Source organism: Rana temporaria, chromosome 3, assembly GCF_905171775.1.
Source record: "Rana temporaria chromosome 3, aRanTem1.1, whole genome shotgun sequence".
Lineage (NCBI taxonomy): Eukaryota > Metazoa > Chordata > Amphibia > Anura > Ranidae > Rana > Rana temporaria.
The window spans coordinates 66,967,308-66,985,147 of record NC_053491.1 but is presented as its reverse complement, the minus strand read 5'-3'; the positions used below and the strand labels follow the sequence as shown (position 1 = coordinate 66,985,147).

General features: G+C 38.3%; 1 protein-coding gene across 1 annotated transcript in view; it reads left to right on the top strand.

Moving 5' to 3' along the window:
• ONECUT1 (one cut homeobox 1) overlaps positions 1-9,592 on the top strand; it is a 68,617-nt gene extending 59,025 nt beyond the window's left edge. Inside the window, exon 3 of the mRNA XM_040342712.1 lies at positions 7,774-9,592. Coding sequence (XP_040198646.1) covers positions 7,774-8,060 — 287 coding nt within the window. The 3' untranslated portion in view covers positions 8,061-9,592. The remainder of the gene's footprint in view (positions 1-7,773) is intronic.
• Positions 9,593-17,840: the final 8,248 nt, after the last annotated feature.

The window sequence follows — 17,840 nt, the reverse complement described above, 5'->3', positions numbered from 1 at the left end:
AGCAGCTATATCCATATCTGTGGTCTCCGTTATAGAAAAGAAAGTTCAAGAGACCCTACACAGGAGTACAATGTTTGAGAAGTGGGCTGAGAACAGTAGCGTCAAAGAAAGCCTCTGTGAAGATCTGGATCCTTCTGTACTTGTTTGGTGACATGATTACATAGGGACAAGCACATTTTAAGTATTGGAGCCCAAGTCAGATATTTAACCCCCTCCTACTATTGTCACACAAAAAAAAAAAATCAAAGCCCCACATGTCTGATTATTAAATTTTAATTATATATGAAACTTTTAAGCCCTGTACATACAATCGGATATCTGATGGAATCTAATCCGATGGATTTTTTCGTCGGATATCCGATGAAGCTGACTTTCATCAGTCTTGCCTAAACACTATCAGTCAAAAATCCGACCGTGCCAAAAAGCGGTGACGTAAAACACTACGATGTGCTGAGAAAAATGAAGTTCAATGCTTCCGAGCATGCGTCGACTTGATTCTGAGCATGCGTGGATTTTTGACCAATGGACTTCCACACAGACGATCGTTTTTTTCTACTGTTTTTTTATCCATTGGAAAAATTGAAAATATGTTCTATATTTTTTCACCGATGGAAAACAAACCGATGGGGCCCACACACGATCGGTTTGTCCAATGAAAACAGTCCATCGGTCTGTTTTCATTGGGCAAACCGATCGCGTGTACAGGGCTTAAGTGTCCTCCAAAAATCTACCAAAAAAAAAAAAATATATATATATATATATATATATACAAGAATCAGTCCAAAATTACCAATACCTTAAAAAATACCTAAAATGTTTATTTAATAGGGCAGCACAGTGGCTTAGTGGTTAGTTCTTCTGCCTGGCAGCACTGGGGTCATTGGCGCGAATTCCAACCACGGTTTTACCTGCCTGGAGCTTGCAGGTTCTCCCTGTGCCTGCATAGGTTTCCTCCAGGTACTCCAATTTCCTCCTACACTCCACAGACTTGCTGGTAGGCTCCTGTCTAAAAGCTCTAGTATGTGTATGTATGAATGTGAGTTAGGGACCTTAGATTGTAAGCTCCAAGAGGGCAGGGACTGATGTGGACGTACAATATATATGTAAATGGCTGTGTAAATTGTTGGCGGTATATAAGCACCTGTAATAAATAAATAAATAAATGACTGTACCCATATAGCCCAAACACAAGGTAAAACACTCAAAGATAAAAACTCTGAAGCCTCGTACACACGACCGAGGAACTCGACGGGCGAAACACATCGTTTTCCTCGTCGAGTTCCTTGTTAGGCTGTCGAGGAACTCGACAAGGCAAGTTTCTCCATTTCCGTCGAGGCAAAGGAAGACATGCTCTCTTTTTGGCTCGACGGGATCCTCGACAGTTTCCTCGTTGAAAAATGTACACACGACCGGTTTCCTCGGCAAGAAAAAAATCCCAGCAAGTTTCTTGCTGGTTTTTGCCGAGAAAATTGGTCGTGTGTACGAGGCCACAGGGTTTTATCTTGGGTTTATGGTATATGGGTACAGTCATTTAAATAAAGCCTTTTGGGTGTTTTGGCAACTTTAGATTGTTGCTTATATATATATTTATTTATTTTCAATATCATTTTTGGGAGATTTTTTGGAGACAACCCGAAACTTCATACATCTTTACCCTTTAATTAGAACTTCAAAGTCAAGGTTACCTTCCATTTGTATTATTTATTTTATAGGACAGTCATGATTTCTATTTACCTTCCCTTTATATAGATTAGTAAATATCTAGACACTATAGAAGCAATTATTATCGTCAGATTAAGAAAAAAATTAAGTCAAAAATGTTACCTCCAGACTTTGGCTGACATAAGATGATCTAATATTGATAGGGCAGCCTCAGAGAAATCCGCTTAGCTGGTAAAAACAAAGGGAAGAACGCACACTATGTTCTCTATAAACTTTTCTTTTATTCTAAATTAGCACAGCATAGAAGATAAAGCTCTGATGTGTTTCCCATTGTACTCATCAAGTCATTTGTCAAGGAGCACGGGGAGCTCCAGCCAACAGTTCTTCTCAAACTGATTTGCTGACCGTACAATGTCAGATTTTGTTTTGTATTTATTATATCAGGAAAACGTTGCAGCAAAAGCGTAGTCTCAGGACCTGTGTGGAATGGGCTGTCTAGGTTCTCATGTTACATACATTATGGGGGTTATTTACTAAAGGAAAATCCACTTTGCACTACAAGTGCAAACTACAAGTGCAACGTGCAGTCGCTGCAGATCCGAGGGGGGCATTCAAGGATTATAAAAAACAGCATTTTAGCTTGCACATGATTGGATAATAAAATCAGCAGAGCTTCCCCTCATTTCAGATCTGCCCCTCAGATTTACAGCAACTGCACTTCCAAGTGCACATTTAGTGCAATTTCAAGTGCACTTTGCACTTATATGGGTAGATTCAGGTACGGGCGTGCAAAACTAGGTCGGCGTAGCCTAGCATGTTTACACTACGCCGCCTTAAGTAAGAGAGGCAAGTATATGATTCACAAAGTACTTGCCTCCTTACTTAGGGCGGCGAAGTGTAAATGCGGCGGGCGTAAGGGCGCCTAATTCAAATGGGTTGGGGGGGGCGTGTTTAATGGTAATGAGGCTTGACCTCACGTTTTTTTGTCACTGCGCATGCGCCGGGGCGACTACATTTCCCAGTGTGCATTGCGGTTACGTACGCCGCACGGGCCTATTGATTTCGACGTGGACGTAAACGACGTAAATCCCGATTCGTGGACGACTTACGCAAACGACGTTAAAATTTCGAATCTTGCGGCGGGAACGGCGGCCATACTTTAACATTGTTATTCCACCTAATAGGTGGAATAACTTTAGGCCTCCTAAGGCCTTACAGAAACGGCGTAAAACGACTGCGGCGGCCGGGCGTACGTTCGTGAATCGGCGTACAAACTCATTTACATAATCTACGCCGACCGCAATGGAAGCACCACCTAGCGGCCATCCGAAAAATTGCAATCTAAGATAGGACGGCGCAAGCCGTCCTATCTTAGATATGTTTAAGCGTATCTCTGTTTGAGCATACGCTTAAACATACGTCGGCGTAGATTCTGAGTTAGGCCGGCTTATCTACTGATGAGTCGGCCTAACTCTTACTGAATCTACCTAATAGTTTGCTCTCGTAGTGCAAAGTGGATTTGCCTTTTCGTAAATAACCCCCATGGTAATTTTTGTGACTCTGATGGTTCAAATCTGACCACTTTTGGGAGGCTTTCTAGCAACTCTCCTGCCACCAGACTTGCCTACTGCCTGTGAAACTTTTTCTTTTACCCTCTCTCTCTTATAGAAAGCCTAATTTATTGATCAATAAGGATCATTATTTTGCATAACGGCAATTAATTTTAGCAATGACAGCCATAAGAGCTGATAATAATTAATCATTTAATTAAAAATAACACATAAACTTTTTTTAATTGAGCCTTTAGTCTACACAGAAATGATCCTACAACTTGGGTGTTCTTCTTTAGAGCTGAGATTCCCCAGTAGACATTATAAGACCATTGGTTCATTCATATTTAACCATTTGATGTTCAAAGCCAGTTTTATGTTAAAGTGTTAGTGAAGCCAGCACCCTGCACTCACTATATCTGGTCTCACACAGTACACAGAACATGGAAAAGCAATTATTTTAGTAAATATAGACTTCTAAATACCTTTTCTCATCAGCAGTTATAGCAGTCTTGAACCTCCTATCAGTGTCTGGTTAGCTTGTAGGAGGAGTTTTCATTCTACTCTGTCCTATGAGGCTGCAGGACCCCTGGCCCTCTGACTGGACAGTGCTGATTGGCCCTGTGCTGATCACATGCACCCTCCCAAGAAAAAAAATAAAACTGTCTAGCAATAAACACCAAACTGAGCATGTGCAGAGTGACTCAAAAGGCTCTGTCTTATCAGGAGATGGTTTGGGGACAGTGGAAGAAGTGGTGGATTAGAGAAGAAAGGATTAAACACCGTTTTACACAATGTGCAGGATTAACCCCTTAGGTTCCACAGTGAGTATAACAAGTATGCTTTACTGCATATGCAGACATATTTTAGTATTGTGGGTTTAGTAACACTTTAAATATAGACTCTAATAAGATTTTTTAATAGGACAAAAAGCAAAGGACAATAATGCATAGCACCCACTCAAACACACTTTTGCTTATATGATATTATTAACCTAAAACCTGATTGGCTGCTGTGGATGTATGCAATTTGAACAGTTGTTTTACGTTTGATTGCATTATTTTTTAACCACTTAAGGACCGCCTAACGCCGATATACGTCGGCAGAATGGCACGGCTGGGCACAGGCACGTACATGTACGTCGCCTTTAAGAGCCCAGCCGTGAGTCGGGTGCGCGTGCCGCCGGCGCACGCACGTGACCCGCGAACGGTCACAGGAGCTGAAGAACGGGAAAAGGTGCGTGTAAACACACCTTCCCCGTTCTTCACAGTGGCAGTGTCATTGATCGTCTGTTCCCTGATATAGGGAAAGACGATCAATGATGTCACACGTCCAGCCCCGCCCCCCTACAGTTAGAAACACATATAAGGTCACACTTAACCCTTACAGTGCCCTCTAGTGGTTAACTCCTAAACTGCAATTGTCATTTTCACAGCAATCAATGCCTTTTTATAGCACTTTTTGCTGTGAAAATGACAATGGCCCCAAAAATGTGTCAAAATTGTCCGAAGTGTCCGCCATAATGTCGCAGTCATGAAAAAAATTGCTGATCGCCGCCATTAGTAGTAAAAAAAATAATATTAATAAAATTGCCATAAACTATCCCCTATTTTGTAAACGCTATAAATTTTGCGCAAACCAATCGTTAAACGTTTATTGCGATTTTTTTTTACCAAAAATAGGTAGAAGAATACATATCGGCCTAAACTGAGGAAAAAAAATGTTTTTTTATATCTTTTTTGGGGATATTTATTATAGCAAAAAGTAAAAAATATTGCATTTTTTTCAAAATTGTCGCTCTATTTTTGTTTATAGCGCAAAAAATAAAAGCCGCAGAGGTGATCAAATACCACCAAAAGAAAGCTCTATTTGTGGGGAAAAAAGGACGCCAATTTTGTTAAATTGTCAGTTAAAGCGACGCAGTACCGAATCGCAAAAAGGGGCCAGGTCCTTAACCTGCATATTGGTCTGGGTCTTAAGTGGTTAACTGTAAATGTTCTATAAAGTTTTTATGTGTGTTAGTCTTTTGCTGTTGGTGCACTTCCTAATGATTTTTGTAATGTCTATGGCCAACATTAGTGTGAAAATTGAAGTGTGCGTTTGTATGGTTGCATATCCAGGGTTAACTTTCTGAAATTGAAAACAATTGCAGAGATTTCACTTATACAGGATGTATAATTCATGTTTTCTGCCCTTCATCCCATCATCAGCTTGTAGACACTAAGGGCCGAGTCAGCTTTGGACTGTATATCTACTGATGTTACTAGCCTAGATATCTGTTGACATTTATTCTATTGTCTCATTATGGTTTTTAGGTGAGCAGGTTGGTTTTAGAGTTGTGTAATGTGCAAGCTGAAAGTAAGTTGCAAGAAAAAAATCAATAGGAAAGTAAGCAGACGGCGCCATACACTGTATATGTACCAAGCTGCTAGCCAGGCAGGAGAGGAAGCAATCAGTAAGGTTCAGGGCTTGGCACATGCAGCAGATTGCATATAAGAGAAACAGGAAAAAAAGCTCAGGGCAAAGCAATGCATATAGAGCTGTCCAAAGGATAACTATCATTCTCTGATAATGTCACAGTGGTTTTATATGCAAATTGTTTCATTGGAAATATAAACAGCTATTGCACTCAGAGCGTCTCATATGAGAACTCATTAGCCTAAGTGTCGGGCAATTAACTGAGCCAGAAATAACTCAGGGCTGTAGCATTAAAAGGAATTTTGTAAACATTTGAACTTTGTGCTTTAGAGATAAAAAAAAACCCTCACTCTTCCTGGGTCTGCTAATGACTATGCAGATACTAAGTCAAATTAGGAATAAATTGTACACCTGTTATTATATACAGATTATTGGCGTTGTCTATTGATTGGTGGAATTGATTATTATTAAAGATAAACTTGCAGACTTACAGACTTTAAGAAGCCTGACATATCACCTGACTATATCTTATCATATATAGGGTACTATAGTCACAGACACCGCCGCTCAGATAATAGGTAGCTCTTGGACCCAACTGCTACCAGCGACATAATCTAAGAGGCGCCTTCTTATCAAGGAAGAGATAGGTCACTATGTGCTTATTAGCTGATTAATCTTACTTAAACAGAAGATAAAAGTGTAATGGTACACAATGCATAGCTATCACAGTTGACTTTGCTCCATGTATAGTTTGCTATGTTATAGAATTTTACCTTCCCTGATTCAAAATGTTCCATGTAAACAGGCCTAATACTAATACTAAGCATATATATTTAAATAAATATATATAGATATATCTATATTTTATATAGATATATCTATATATATTTAGATATATATGCTATCTATATATAAATATATATATATATACACACACACATACTGTATTTTGTATATATATATACACACTAATCATGCATTCAAAATATTACTGCGAAAACATTTTAAAGCAGAGTTCATACTAAAAAGAAATATTAAAAGTCAGCAGCTACCAATACTGCAGCTGCTGACTTTTAATAATCAGACACTTAGGCCTCGTACACACAACCGAGGAACTCGACGGGCGAAACACATCGTTTTGCTCGTCGAGTTCCTTGTTAGGCTGTCGAGGAACTCGACAAGCCAATTTTCTCAATTCCCGTCAAGGAAAAAGAGAACTTGCTCTCTTTTTGGCTCGTCGAGTTCCTCGACAGTTTCCTCGTCGAAAAATGTACACACGACCGGTTTCCTCGGCAAAATAAAAAAACAGCAAGTTTCTTGCTGGTTTTTGCTGAGAAACTCGGTCGTGTGTACAAGGCCTGACTTGTCCCAGGGTCTAGCGATGCGGGGAAACTAAGCATTGTCACTGTGCTTCACAGCCGGGCACGCACTGCACAGGAGCAAGCCTTGCGATGCAACATGACTGGCCGATCAATCATCTGGGACCTGTGACGTGTCCCAGAGGATTGCTGAAATGGAGGGGGGAGGTGAACTTCCTTCCGGCGCCGTAGTGCCCCAGGAGGAAGTGGGAGCTGATGTGGCATGTGGCACGTCAGGGGGTCACCTTCCCTTAAAGCAGAAGTTCCATTTTTGGGTGGAACTCTGCTTCTGCATTGTTAATTCTAGAAACATGAGGAATGATCGATCAAATGCATCAACTTTCCTTGAGCAATGTAACCAAATTAAATCAAAACACTCTCCTTAGCTTATGAAAGCTCATTATATATTTTATATATATATATATATATATATATATATATATATACTACATATAACCACTTTTGGAAGTACTTACGCTTCAATTCAGTACCATATTTGTAAAAAAAGAAACATAAAAGAAACAGCAGGTCTATTGGGTGTTAACGGGTTAAAGGAGGCGGTCTTTGGTTGGGACTACTGTTTTAGTTGTCTGTGAAATAAACTGGTGAAATTGGTGACATCATGGATGTATTCTATGACCTTATCAACGGGAATTAGTTAGCAAAGCTTAATCAGCATTACAATACCAAACAGAATACCTTAACTTTTATCACTGATTTTTGAATTGTTTATGCTTTTTGGTTAAAGTATATACTGTTCGTAACAACTTGTCCCTTTCTTTTAGCATGTAAACGAAAAGAACAAGACCATGGCAAAGACAGAGGGAATACACCAAAAAAGCCAAGGTTGGTCTTCACAGATGTCCAACGGAGGACTCTTCATGCAATATTCAAAGAAAATAAGCGCCCATCCAAAGAATTACAGATCACCATTTCCCAGCAGCTTGGCTTGGAACTCAGCACAGTCAGCAACTTCTTCATGAATGCTCGCAGGAGGAGTCTAGATAAGTGGCAAGATGAAGGCAGCTCGGGAAATACATCATCTTCATCAAGCACTTGTACCAAAGCATGAAGGAAACACAAAATAAAAATAAAAAAAAACTACAACCTCGGTGGAAAAGCTTTAATAAAATGGAAAAGGACATCCAATTAGCAGGTTTATACTTTAAAAACTATTTCAAACCAAAATTATTTATAAGTCCAAAGAAACCAAAGACTCATTTCTCCTGTGAACTTTTCTTCTTAGCGCATTTTTCAGGAGAGCGACTTGCAAAAAAATAATAATAATAAGACACGTTCCACTGGCCTTACACCTTCAGCCATCATCATCATCTTCACAGTATTTTGATGTCTGGTGGTTTGGAGCATCGTGATCTCTTGTCATTGAATGGACATTTTCTGATATGGGTAGTCATTGCCACCGCACATTTAAACATGAAGGTGTACGGTGTATCTGTACTTACAGTCCAGTGGTAAGGAACTCGGTCATAACTTGTCTGCAGGTTGGGATACAGTGTGACCAACAAGTCGTCTTGAGTTTATTGGAACTGAGTGTAGCTGTGTCATTTGAACCTAGCGGATTCAAGGTTTTGCTGTTGGCGTTCAAATGAGTAAATGGCACCTAGACCTGTGCATTCTCTTTGTTTGTTAAGAGTTGTCCAGACAAATAGAAACATGACCTCTCCCACAAGTGCAACATACCAAAGAACACATTTAGTATAGTAGTTCAGGTGTTTTATTGCAGTAATTTTAATATTTCAGTGATATTTTTACATACTGTTGTATGAAGAAATGTAGGTATAAACTATTCTAATTTCTTACTAGAAAAAAAAAAAAGAAAATTCACAAACATTCATTATAACCAGGACTGTTATTTGTAAGGAAACTTAATGTTAGGGATTTCTTTCGCTGTCGTAGATATTTGAAGGATGCAATCTGCTTGAACTGAGCACAAGTACTTTATGCTTTTGTGACCTCTGTTCACACATACCACAAACAAGTTAATCAACTACAATATATATATAAATATATAGATAGATAGATATATCTATCTATATATCACATTCATATTTTTTTCCTCAGTGAAATTCATCTTGTTGCTTTTCAAGGACCAGACATTTTTATTCTTCCCATTCCTAGTATTACGAATATGTGTAGATTGCTGCCTTTACATATAATGGAAACAATTACCAATACACTCTTCAGTCTCCTGGAAGTCATTACTGAAATATAAGCAGGCAAATATAATAAAAGGCAGTGCAAACAATAATGATGTGCTAAAGTGAACAGCAACCAACCATATGCCTAAAGGTATTAAAAGGTGATTTCTAATTCTGGTGCTGTTATACTCCTTATGATTTTTTTACACAATGCTATATGTATACAATAACCAGTAGATTTTTCCCAGCCATATATAAGTAATTGGTCTCCATAACAAATTAAGTTTTATTCCCCCCATGTACACCTTTTTAAATAACAAAAATATCAGCCATGTTAAAGGATGGTTGCCACTAAAGAAAATATATTGTAGCCAACACTTAGGCCTCGTACACACGCATGAGTTTCTCGGCAAAAACCAGCAAGAAATTTGCTGGGATTTTTTTTTTGCCGAGGAAACCGGTCATGTGTACATTTTTCGACGAGGAAACTGTCGAGGATCCCGTCGAGCCAAAAAGAGAGCATGTCTTCTTTTTTCTCGACTGGAATGGAGAAACTTGCCTTGTCGAGTTCCTCGACAGCCTAACAAGGAACTCGACGAGGAAAACTATGTGTTTCGCCAGTCGAGTTCCTCAGTCGTGTGTACAAGGCTTGACAAGCAGACACTTAAGAGGTACATGCATGTACTTTTTCTCATCTTCTAAAGCTCCCACATTTGTGAGCATTCCTATTGGCTAGAAAGATTTAGAGCACTTCATTGAGGGATGTGTATAGGGAAAGTTTGGCAAAGGTTCAACCTCAGAGATGGTGGTAGACCTAGGCATATTGTGCTTGCCAGACTTGGGGGGTTCCCAGGGTGTCTGCTTTTAAATGTTTGTGATACATGCACTTGTTTTCATTAGTAACACGTTTGCTTCAAAGGAAAAAAATAAGTCAAATTTTTGATTACCTGTAAAATCCTTTTCCTTAAGTACATCATGGCACATGGAGCATCTTCAAATTCAGAACAACAGGAGCCAAAGTCCTAGCTCCAGGGCTGGGGCTATTAAAGTCTCAGGGTATTCCTGTGATGAGGTACCTGGACAACCTACTACTGAAGGAGCAGTCTGCTCCACTTTTAGAGACAAATGTCTCCAGAACCGGAACTATTACCTTGGGTCCAATTGTTATGAATTTGAAGATGTTCTGTGTCCTGGGATATACGAAAAACAGGTTGCTTGAAGCAAACAAAAGCAGGCTTATACAGATACGTTATTCAGGGAATTACTGCTTAATATGGGTATACATGTGTAGGCTTTATATGAACTGATGAATTTTCACTGAGGAAAGAATAAAGTGAATCAGTCATAAGGAACATACCTGTGTGAGAACCTCAGATGAAATTCACTGTTCTCTGCTTCTGGCCAGGTATTAGTACTAATGCAGGAAAGACAAACCTATTTAAATTACATCATTACCCTGAAACTAGAATTCAGGAAACTATGACATGTCAGCTGAAATCAGAATTCTCCCAGATGAGGACTTTGCTGTGTGGCTGATTCTCTTTAAGATAAAATTACATTAGCTTCATCTGTTTAGTAGGCTTGTTTAATAATCAAAATACTTCAACTACTCTCTGTTTCTCCCATATTTCCATATGCCCTTTATGTTATTTCTTTTAACATCCAATACAAGAAAATATCGCTTATCTGGAAGAATAGCTCAACATGACGTGGTACCAGTCGGTGCACACCCATTCAAAGGTTACTCTTAAGTACATTTAGATTATTGCTTTAATTTTACAAGTAGACATTTTGTACTGTATTCTATCACAAAAAAAAAGCTAGAATTGCACATATATAAAAACATACTATATTTTAGACTTAGAAATCCCACTGTTTAATACTTTATGCAGTTTTCTTACAATGGCTTTGTTTCTATTTGGAGTGTTTTGAGATGCAACCGGTCAGCTCATTGCAATTAACCAAAGAGTCCTATTTAAATAGCAATGGTGTTTTACTGGTTCGCATACTCAAGACATGTGATAACACTTTAACCAATGCACAACTGGATAACTAATCCATAATACCATATTTGTCACATAAAATAAAATAAAACCATTATTATATAAAACCATATTGTTAGAACATGTACCCAGTTACATGGTATCACCGCATAAATTGCCAGTCTACTAACAGTGAGAACACAGAACAATTTAAATGTTCATTGTCCTAATAGTGTAGTGTTTAGATCTCAGGGCCTTTAAATGGTCATGATTTGATACATGAATGGGTGCACGGTCTGCTTGTTTTTAATTTATACATTTAAGACTTTAGACAGAAAACTGTCTGCAAAAATTTTATACAACAGTTTTAGGATGCGAATGAATCCTTATAAGCTTTAGGAGGGGGCTTTTTATTTATTTTTACTTTATTATGTTGCACCTACTGTTTTAAACTGCAACCCTTTCTATACCAAAGAGTCTTAGGACACGTCCACTCACCAGAGCTGGAAAGGCAGTAAAACAGTGGGTTTTGCTTTTTTATTTTAATTTTATTTTACTACGGATTGAAGTAAAGAAAAATACAGAAAAAAAAAACTATGCATTTAGCAAACAAAGAGAAAGTACTTTGGCTGTGTTGCCTAATCAGAGTTTGTGGTGCATTCAATTTCCTATCACAGAGGTCAGTTAGATTTCATTGTGCTGACCTTTTGGTTTATTGTGGTGTGGTTAGCTTTACAATACATTTGGTAACAATATCCTAAAACGACAAAGAAGCAAAGAAATAGCTGCTTCCAGGTGTAATAAAAAATAAAAAAAAATAAAAGTGTAAAGATCGACTATTTATAGCGTGAACCAAAGATGCTACCTCACTCAATTTCCATTTCGTGATTTTAATCACATTGATGATACCAAAGAATACCAAAGATTTTTTTTCCTTGCACGGCCTTCGTCTGTCAAAGGCACTCAGCGACCTTCCCCTGACTCCTGACCCATGACCCCTGACCTTTGAGAAATATAACTCTTTTTCTTTTTCACAAATATTATAATTAACCCCATCAGGGTCAGAGGTGCTGCAAAGCACCCTTGAGACTGATGGACTCAATAGCAGAGGGACCAGATGGCCTTATATGATCAAGGTCCAGCTCATCAATTCTCCATGGCGATGTTGCTCCCTCACACCCAAAAAAATGAAAAAAAATGTATCCTTGTGTTGGGCACAAACGAAACACCTAAAACTTTACATATATATAAGTGTATATATTTAATGCCACCAAAATACAAATTAACTGTCACTTTTTCAGTCATCCCTTATATATACAAAATCTGGCAAGTTGCAAACACAACTGTCAGAATCCATGATCAGTGATTCAAAAGGGTTTCTTACTAAAGGAATACATTATTCACTTAAAAAAAAAACGTCTACTTTAAACATCCAATCAAGTGCAAGGGAATTTAAAAAAATGCATGTGATTGGATGATTTAAGTAAAGATTTAAGTTTAGATTTCCTGAAGTACATGAAAAAACACTTTAGTAGGTTAACCCTAATCACGGATTAACAATTAGGGTTCACACACATATACAAATTACAATTAATTAGATATATTTAGGGCTAATCTGTTAAAATTATCCTAATATAATCTTGATCGCTGATCCAATTATCAGTGCTTTAATACGGAACACCGGAAATAGAATTTATGATCTCACAAAGACTGCATTTACAATGTAGGTCTGTTTATGCTTGTTCTGCTCCCAACTCATCTGGGGCATTGGCACTTTTTCTTTTAACTGTATGTATTGCCAAAGGTCTGGCCGTTTGCCCCAACTGTCAGTCTAATAGTGTGCAGCTAGCTATAGTTTTGTTGTTTTTCTTTTGCCTTTTTTTTTAATGGCTAATATTGTTTAAGCCAGACCATGATCATTGCCTATTCAAGGCCATCTGAAGACTTCCAAAAACCAATGAATGCTACATACCAAATCATTACCAATGTTAGGATTACCGCTTTAGGCAAAGATGTTGCAAACTTTGTAAACTCATAGGACGAGTGCCTTGCTTATACCAAAGTGTTAAACCGCTGTTGACCTCTTTTATCTCACCTTTTACGTCTTTGAATACCTCAGCCTCTTGTAAAGGCCACTGATAAAATAAAACTAATAATATTGACAAAGAAATAATTCTTCACCGTGGTGCTTTTGCAGTGCAACCATGCAATGAACATTTGTTTGATACCAAAGGTTTTTATTTTTCACTCTTATAGCTGATAAACCAAAGTTTAGGTCTGTCCCAGCTTATTGACAGTCTCCTTTTTCTATCTCTCTCTCTCTCTCTCTCTCTCTCTCTCTCTCTCTCTCTCTCTCTATCGCTCTGTGCTTGGCCATCTCGCTTCGAGTACCTCTTGCCTGGATGTAGGCCGTGCAGTCCTCTTACCAATTCCTCCAAATACCTCATAGTATAAGAAATCTTTAGGGTTATGTTGTATAGAAAGTCTATGTGATGAGACAGAACTTAAATAGTTCAGTAAATGTTAACCTTCATCCTAAAGCTTTATAACTCTTTTATTTATTTTACATTTCTTTATGTTATTATTTTAGTCTCTCTGTTGCTCTCTCAAGATAAATTATTTTCCCCAAAGGTAAAATAAAAATGGGTTGGGTCAGGACAGGTTGCAAAATTGAATGCAATGAAGTTTTAATATTATTTCCTTTGCTTTTAAAACAATAACACTTAGATCTTTATTTAATAAGGCAAAAAGCAACATGCAAAGTAAACTAGCATCCACCAATCAGCAATCATCTTTTGACATTGGTCTAGCCACACTAAAGCTAATGCAATCGGTTGCTATGGGGAACTGCATGGTATTGCTCTTTTGACTCTCTTATTAAATAAAGGAATTTGTGTTTGATGTTTGATTTTTTTTTTATGGGATAACAAGAAAAAATAAAAAATAAATTGTACATTTCTGTTTCTTCTTGATGAACTGTAAATTTGATGCTTTGTTTCAATTTTGGTTATTTAATCTTTGCTTAATTTATAACTGTAGTTTAAACAAAGAAAAAAAGGCTGTATATAGTAAATTTCAAAACAACCAAAGTTTCATGTTACAATTCTTTTGTTAGTCTACTAAGATGTGATGATGGAGAGATGATTTATTTTCTCTTGATTGTGCAGGGTGTATAAAAAGACAAAAATCTTAGCAGACGTTGACGTGTGTTTTAAACACTGCCAGATCCCTATACTTTGTATTCACAAAGGTACTGATATCAAACCAAAAATATGTCATTTGTATGTATGTATGTACATTTTATGGGTTTTTATGTTGCTAATTTATTTGTTAGGGGTTTACTTTGTGGGTTTGACCTGCACATCCAAAGAATATTTCAGATGTTGTTCAATGTTAATCAAGCACTGGCATTTGTGTGACTTGTTTCTTTGGAATTGATTTGTTTATGTGTGTATATAAATATGTATAATTTGCCATAAGCACGGGTATAGAACGAAGAGGGCGTTAAACGTTGAAGACAAACTTGTATTTGGATATTTGCTCAACTTTATAAATAAATGGTCATTCTAAATTAAATCTGTGGTGTACGGAGGTGGCAACTTATGTGTATTGGACCAGGTTACTCTGGTTGCCTCAAAGATACCAATTAACTTACTAAGGGCAGCTGGACTGCTACGTATGAAAACAAAAAAATCATTGTGCAAATAATTATGATGTAATTAGAATTGAAGGGAAAGTAAAGTAACACTTAAACAATAAAAAAAATCCCCAAAAATATATCTGAAAATGTGGCACCTTAAAAAGTACCCTGTTGAAAATATTTTGATAGTACAATTGCTGGACAATAATGCTCATTCGGTCACTAAAACATAGAAGCGCTGTGGAAACATTATTAACAGAATGGAGAATACTATCAAGACTATCATATAAAGGCACTATTCATTTATTCAAGAGACAAAAAAGTGAATGTTCTATCAAAATCCACTATATCAAATGCTAGCAGTGCGGTCTGAACCACTGAGACTCCAAATCTCAGGTCAAAGCCTTCTTGTGTCTCTCTTCATTTTAATAAAGACAGTTTTCACTTTAAATGTAATCTGAAAACAGCTGCACTAGTTTTATTTTTGCCCAAATTTTCTTTAACCCAATTGTATTTATTTATTAATTGTATGAAACTTTTAAAAACGTAATCCACTTCTACAAATCCAATGTACAAAATTAAGCAATAAAATATCCCATAAGGTTTTTTTGTGTGCCTAACCCGCACTGTTCCTTCCAATGGCAAACTTTGTGGTTCATTAAAATCAATCCAAAAACAAAGAGAACCCAGTGACTCCTGTCATTGCTGGCTTGGGTTTGAAAGGTTCAGGCACCAGGGCTATCATCCTTCTGAGGCCTCGTACACACGACCGAGGAACTCGACGGGCAAAACACATCGTTTTCCTCGTCGAGTTCCTTGTTAGGCTGTTGAGGAACTCGACAAGGCAAGTTTCTCCATTCCCGTCGAGGAAATAGAGAACTTTCTCTCTTTTTGGCTCGTCGAGTTTCTCGACAGTTTCCTCGACGAAAATTTACACACGACCAGTTTCCTCAGCAAAAAAATATCTCCCATCGAGTTTCTTGCTGGTTTTTGCCGAGAAACTCGGTCGTGTGTACGAGGCCTAACTGATCTGGAACAAGTATGCAGGATGGGAGTTTTGACTTTTCTTACCCCACTGCTGCAGACCCATTATAGTGACTCAGTGAGGTTGATTTAATAAGCAAGCAGAAAACTTTTACTTTGCAAAGTTAAAGTGGTAGTAAAGTCAGAGGGTTTTTTATCTTAATACATTTTATGCATTAGGATAAAAAGACTTCTGTGTGCAGCAGCTGTCCTCCAGCACCCCCTAATATTTACCTGAGCCCCCTCTCTATCAAGGAATGTCCACGAGTGCCTCAGCTATCTGGGACTCTCCCTACCATTGGCTCCAGCTTCTGTAATCAAACTCAGTTAGCCAATCAGGAAAGAGATGGGGTGGGGCCGAACTGGGTCTCCGTGTTGGAATGGCTACACTGAGTTGTGGCTCGGGTGCCCCCCATAGCAAGCTGCTTGCTGTGGGAGCACTCAACAGAAGTGAGGAGCCAGGAGCGCCGAAGAGGGACCAGAGAAGAGGAGGATCCGGGATGCTCTGTGCAAATCCTTTTCATAGGGCAGTTAAGTATAAGATGTTTGTTATTTTTATAGAAAAAAAACTGAGACTTTACAATAACTTTAATAATCATGCTTGTAAAATAAAGTGAAGCTGCTTTCACTTTAACCGCTTAAGGTCCACCCTCTAGCAGTTTTACACCTCTTTGCCAGATCATGTATATATACACGATCCAACTCTCCCAGGTAGGGGGCACGCATGCGCGCCACCGGTGGCTCGCTTCTGCTGTGTTTACACACAGCGGAAGCCAATCGTCGGGTCCCAGTTGACATTGGATACCGTGCAGGCATGGAAGCAGAACGTCAGTCTGCCTATGTAAACAAAGCCGATAACTGTTCTGACAGGAGGACAGGGATGGAATTTGTGTCTCTGAAAAAGCAGGGAATTAATTTCATCTCTTCCCCAAGTAAAAGCACCACCTACAGAACAGTAAAACACTGATTAGGCACACAGTTATCTCTTTGATCACCCCTGATGTTAACCCCTTCTCAGCCAGTGTCATTAGTACAGTAACAGTGCATATTTTTTTAGCACTGATCAGTCTATTAGTGTCACTGGTCCCCCAAAAATTTCCAAAGTATCAGTTAGTTGCCACAATATCGCAGTTCAGCTATAAGTTGCTGATCGCCATCATTACTAGTAAAAAAAATAGCAATAAAAATATTCTATAGTAATATGTAGCAGAATACATATTGGCATAAATTTAGGATGACATTTGATTTTTTCAGTTTTTTTATTGGATATGTTTTATAGCATAAATATTGTAAAAGAAAGCTCTATTAGTGGGGAAAAAAAGGACATCAATTTTATTTGGGTACAGTGTTGCACAACCGTATCACAAAAAATGGCCTGGTCATGAAGGGGGGTAAATCTTTCAGAGGTCAAGTGGTTAATCATTCAATGATCGTCAAGCAAAAATCCTGTATTTTTTTTTTTTTTTTTTTTAGAAATTGGGTATTCCTAAATCAAAACATAGCTTCCATTCATTAACTTTCCCAAGTAGGAAGTTCCAGTCCTTTTAGTAAATAAACCCCAATAAGCAGTGCAACACGGATAAAAATACTAGGCCCAGAACTTGTATATTTAAAAACCAAGCAGTATTGGCTCTAAGGTTGCCACCTCATCCCTTTAAACCCGAACACATATGAATTACACAGGTTCTGAGGCTAATTTAATGCAGATAAGGCACCAAGTGAGTTGAATTTCCACTTCGATCTGCCTCAGAACCGGTGTAATTAATATTTGCCTGGTTTTAAAGGGGTGAGGTGGCAACCCTAATTGGCTCCCATATTTCTGACCTCGGAGGTTACCTCTAAGGCCCCGTACTCACGACCAAACATGTCTGCTGAAACTGGTCCGCAGGCCAGTTTCAGCAGACATGTTTGGTCGTGTGTGGGCACGAGCGGGCCGAATTCCAGCAAACATTTGCCCGCCGGGCCTTTTCCCAGCGGACAAATATTCCTGGACTTGTTTTAAAAACAGTCCGCTGGAATCCTGCCCGCTCGGACATGTACGGTCGTCA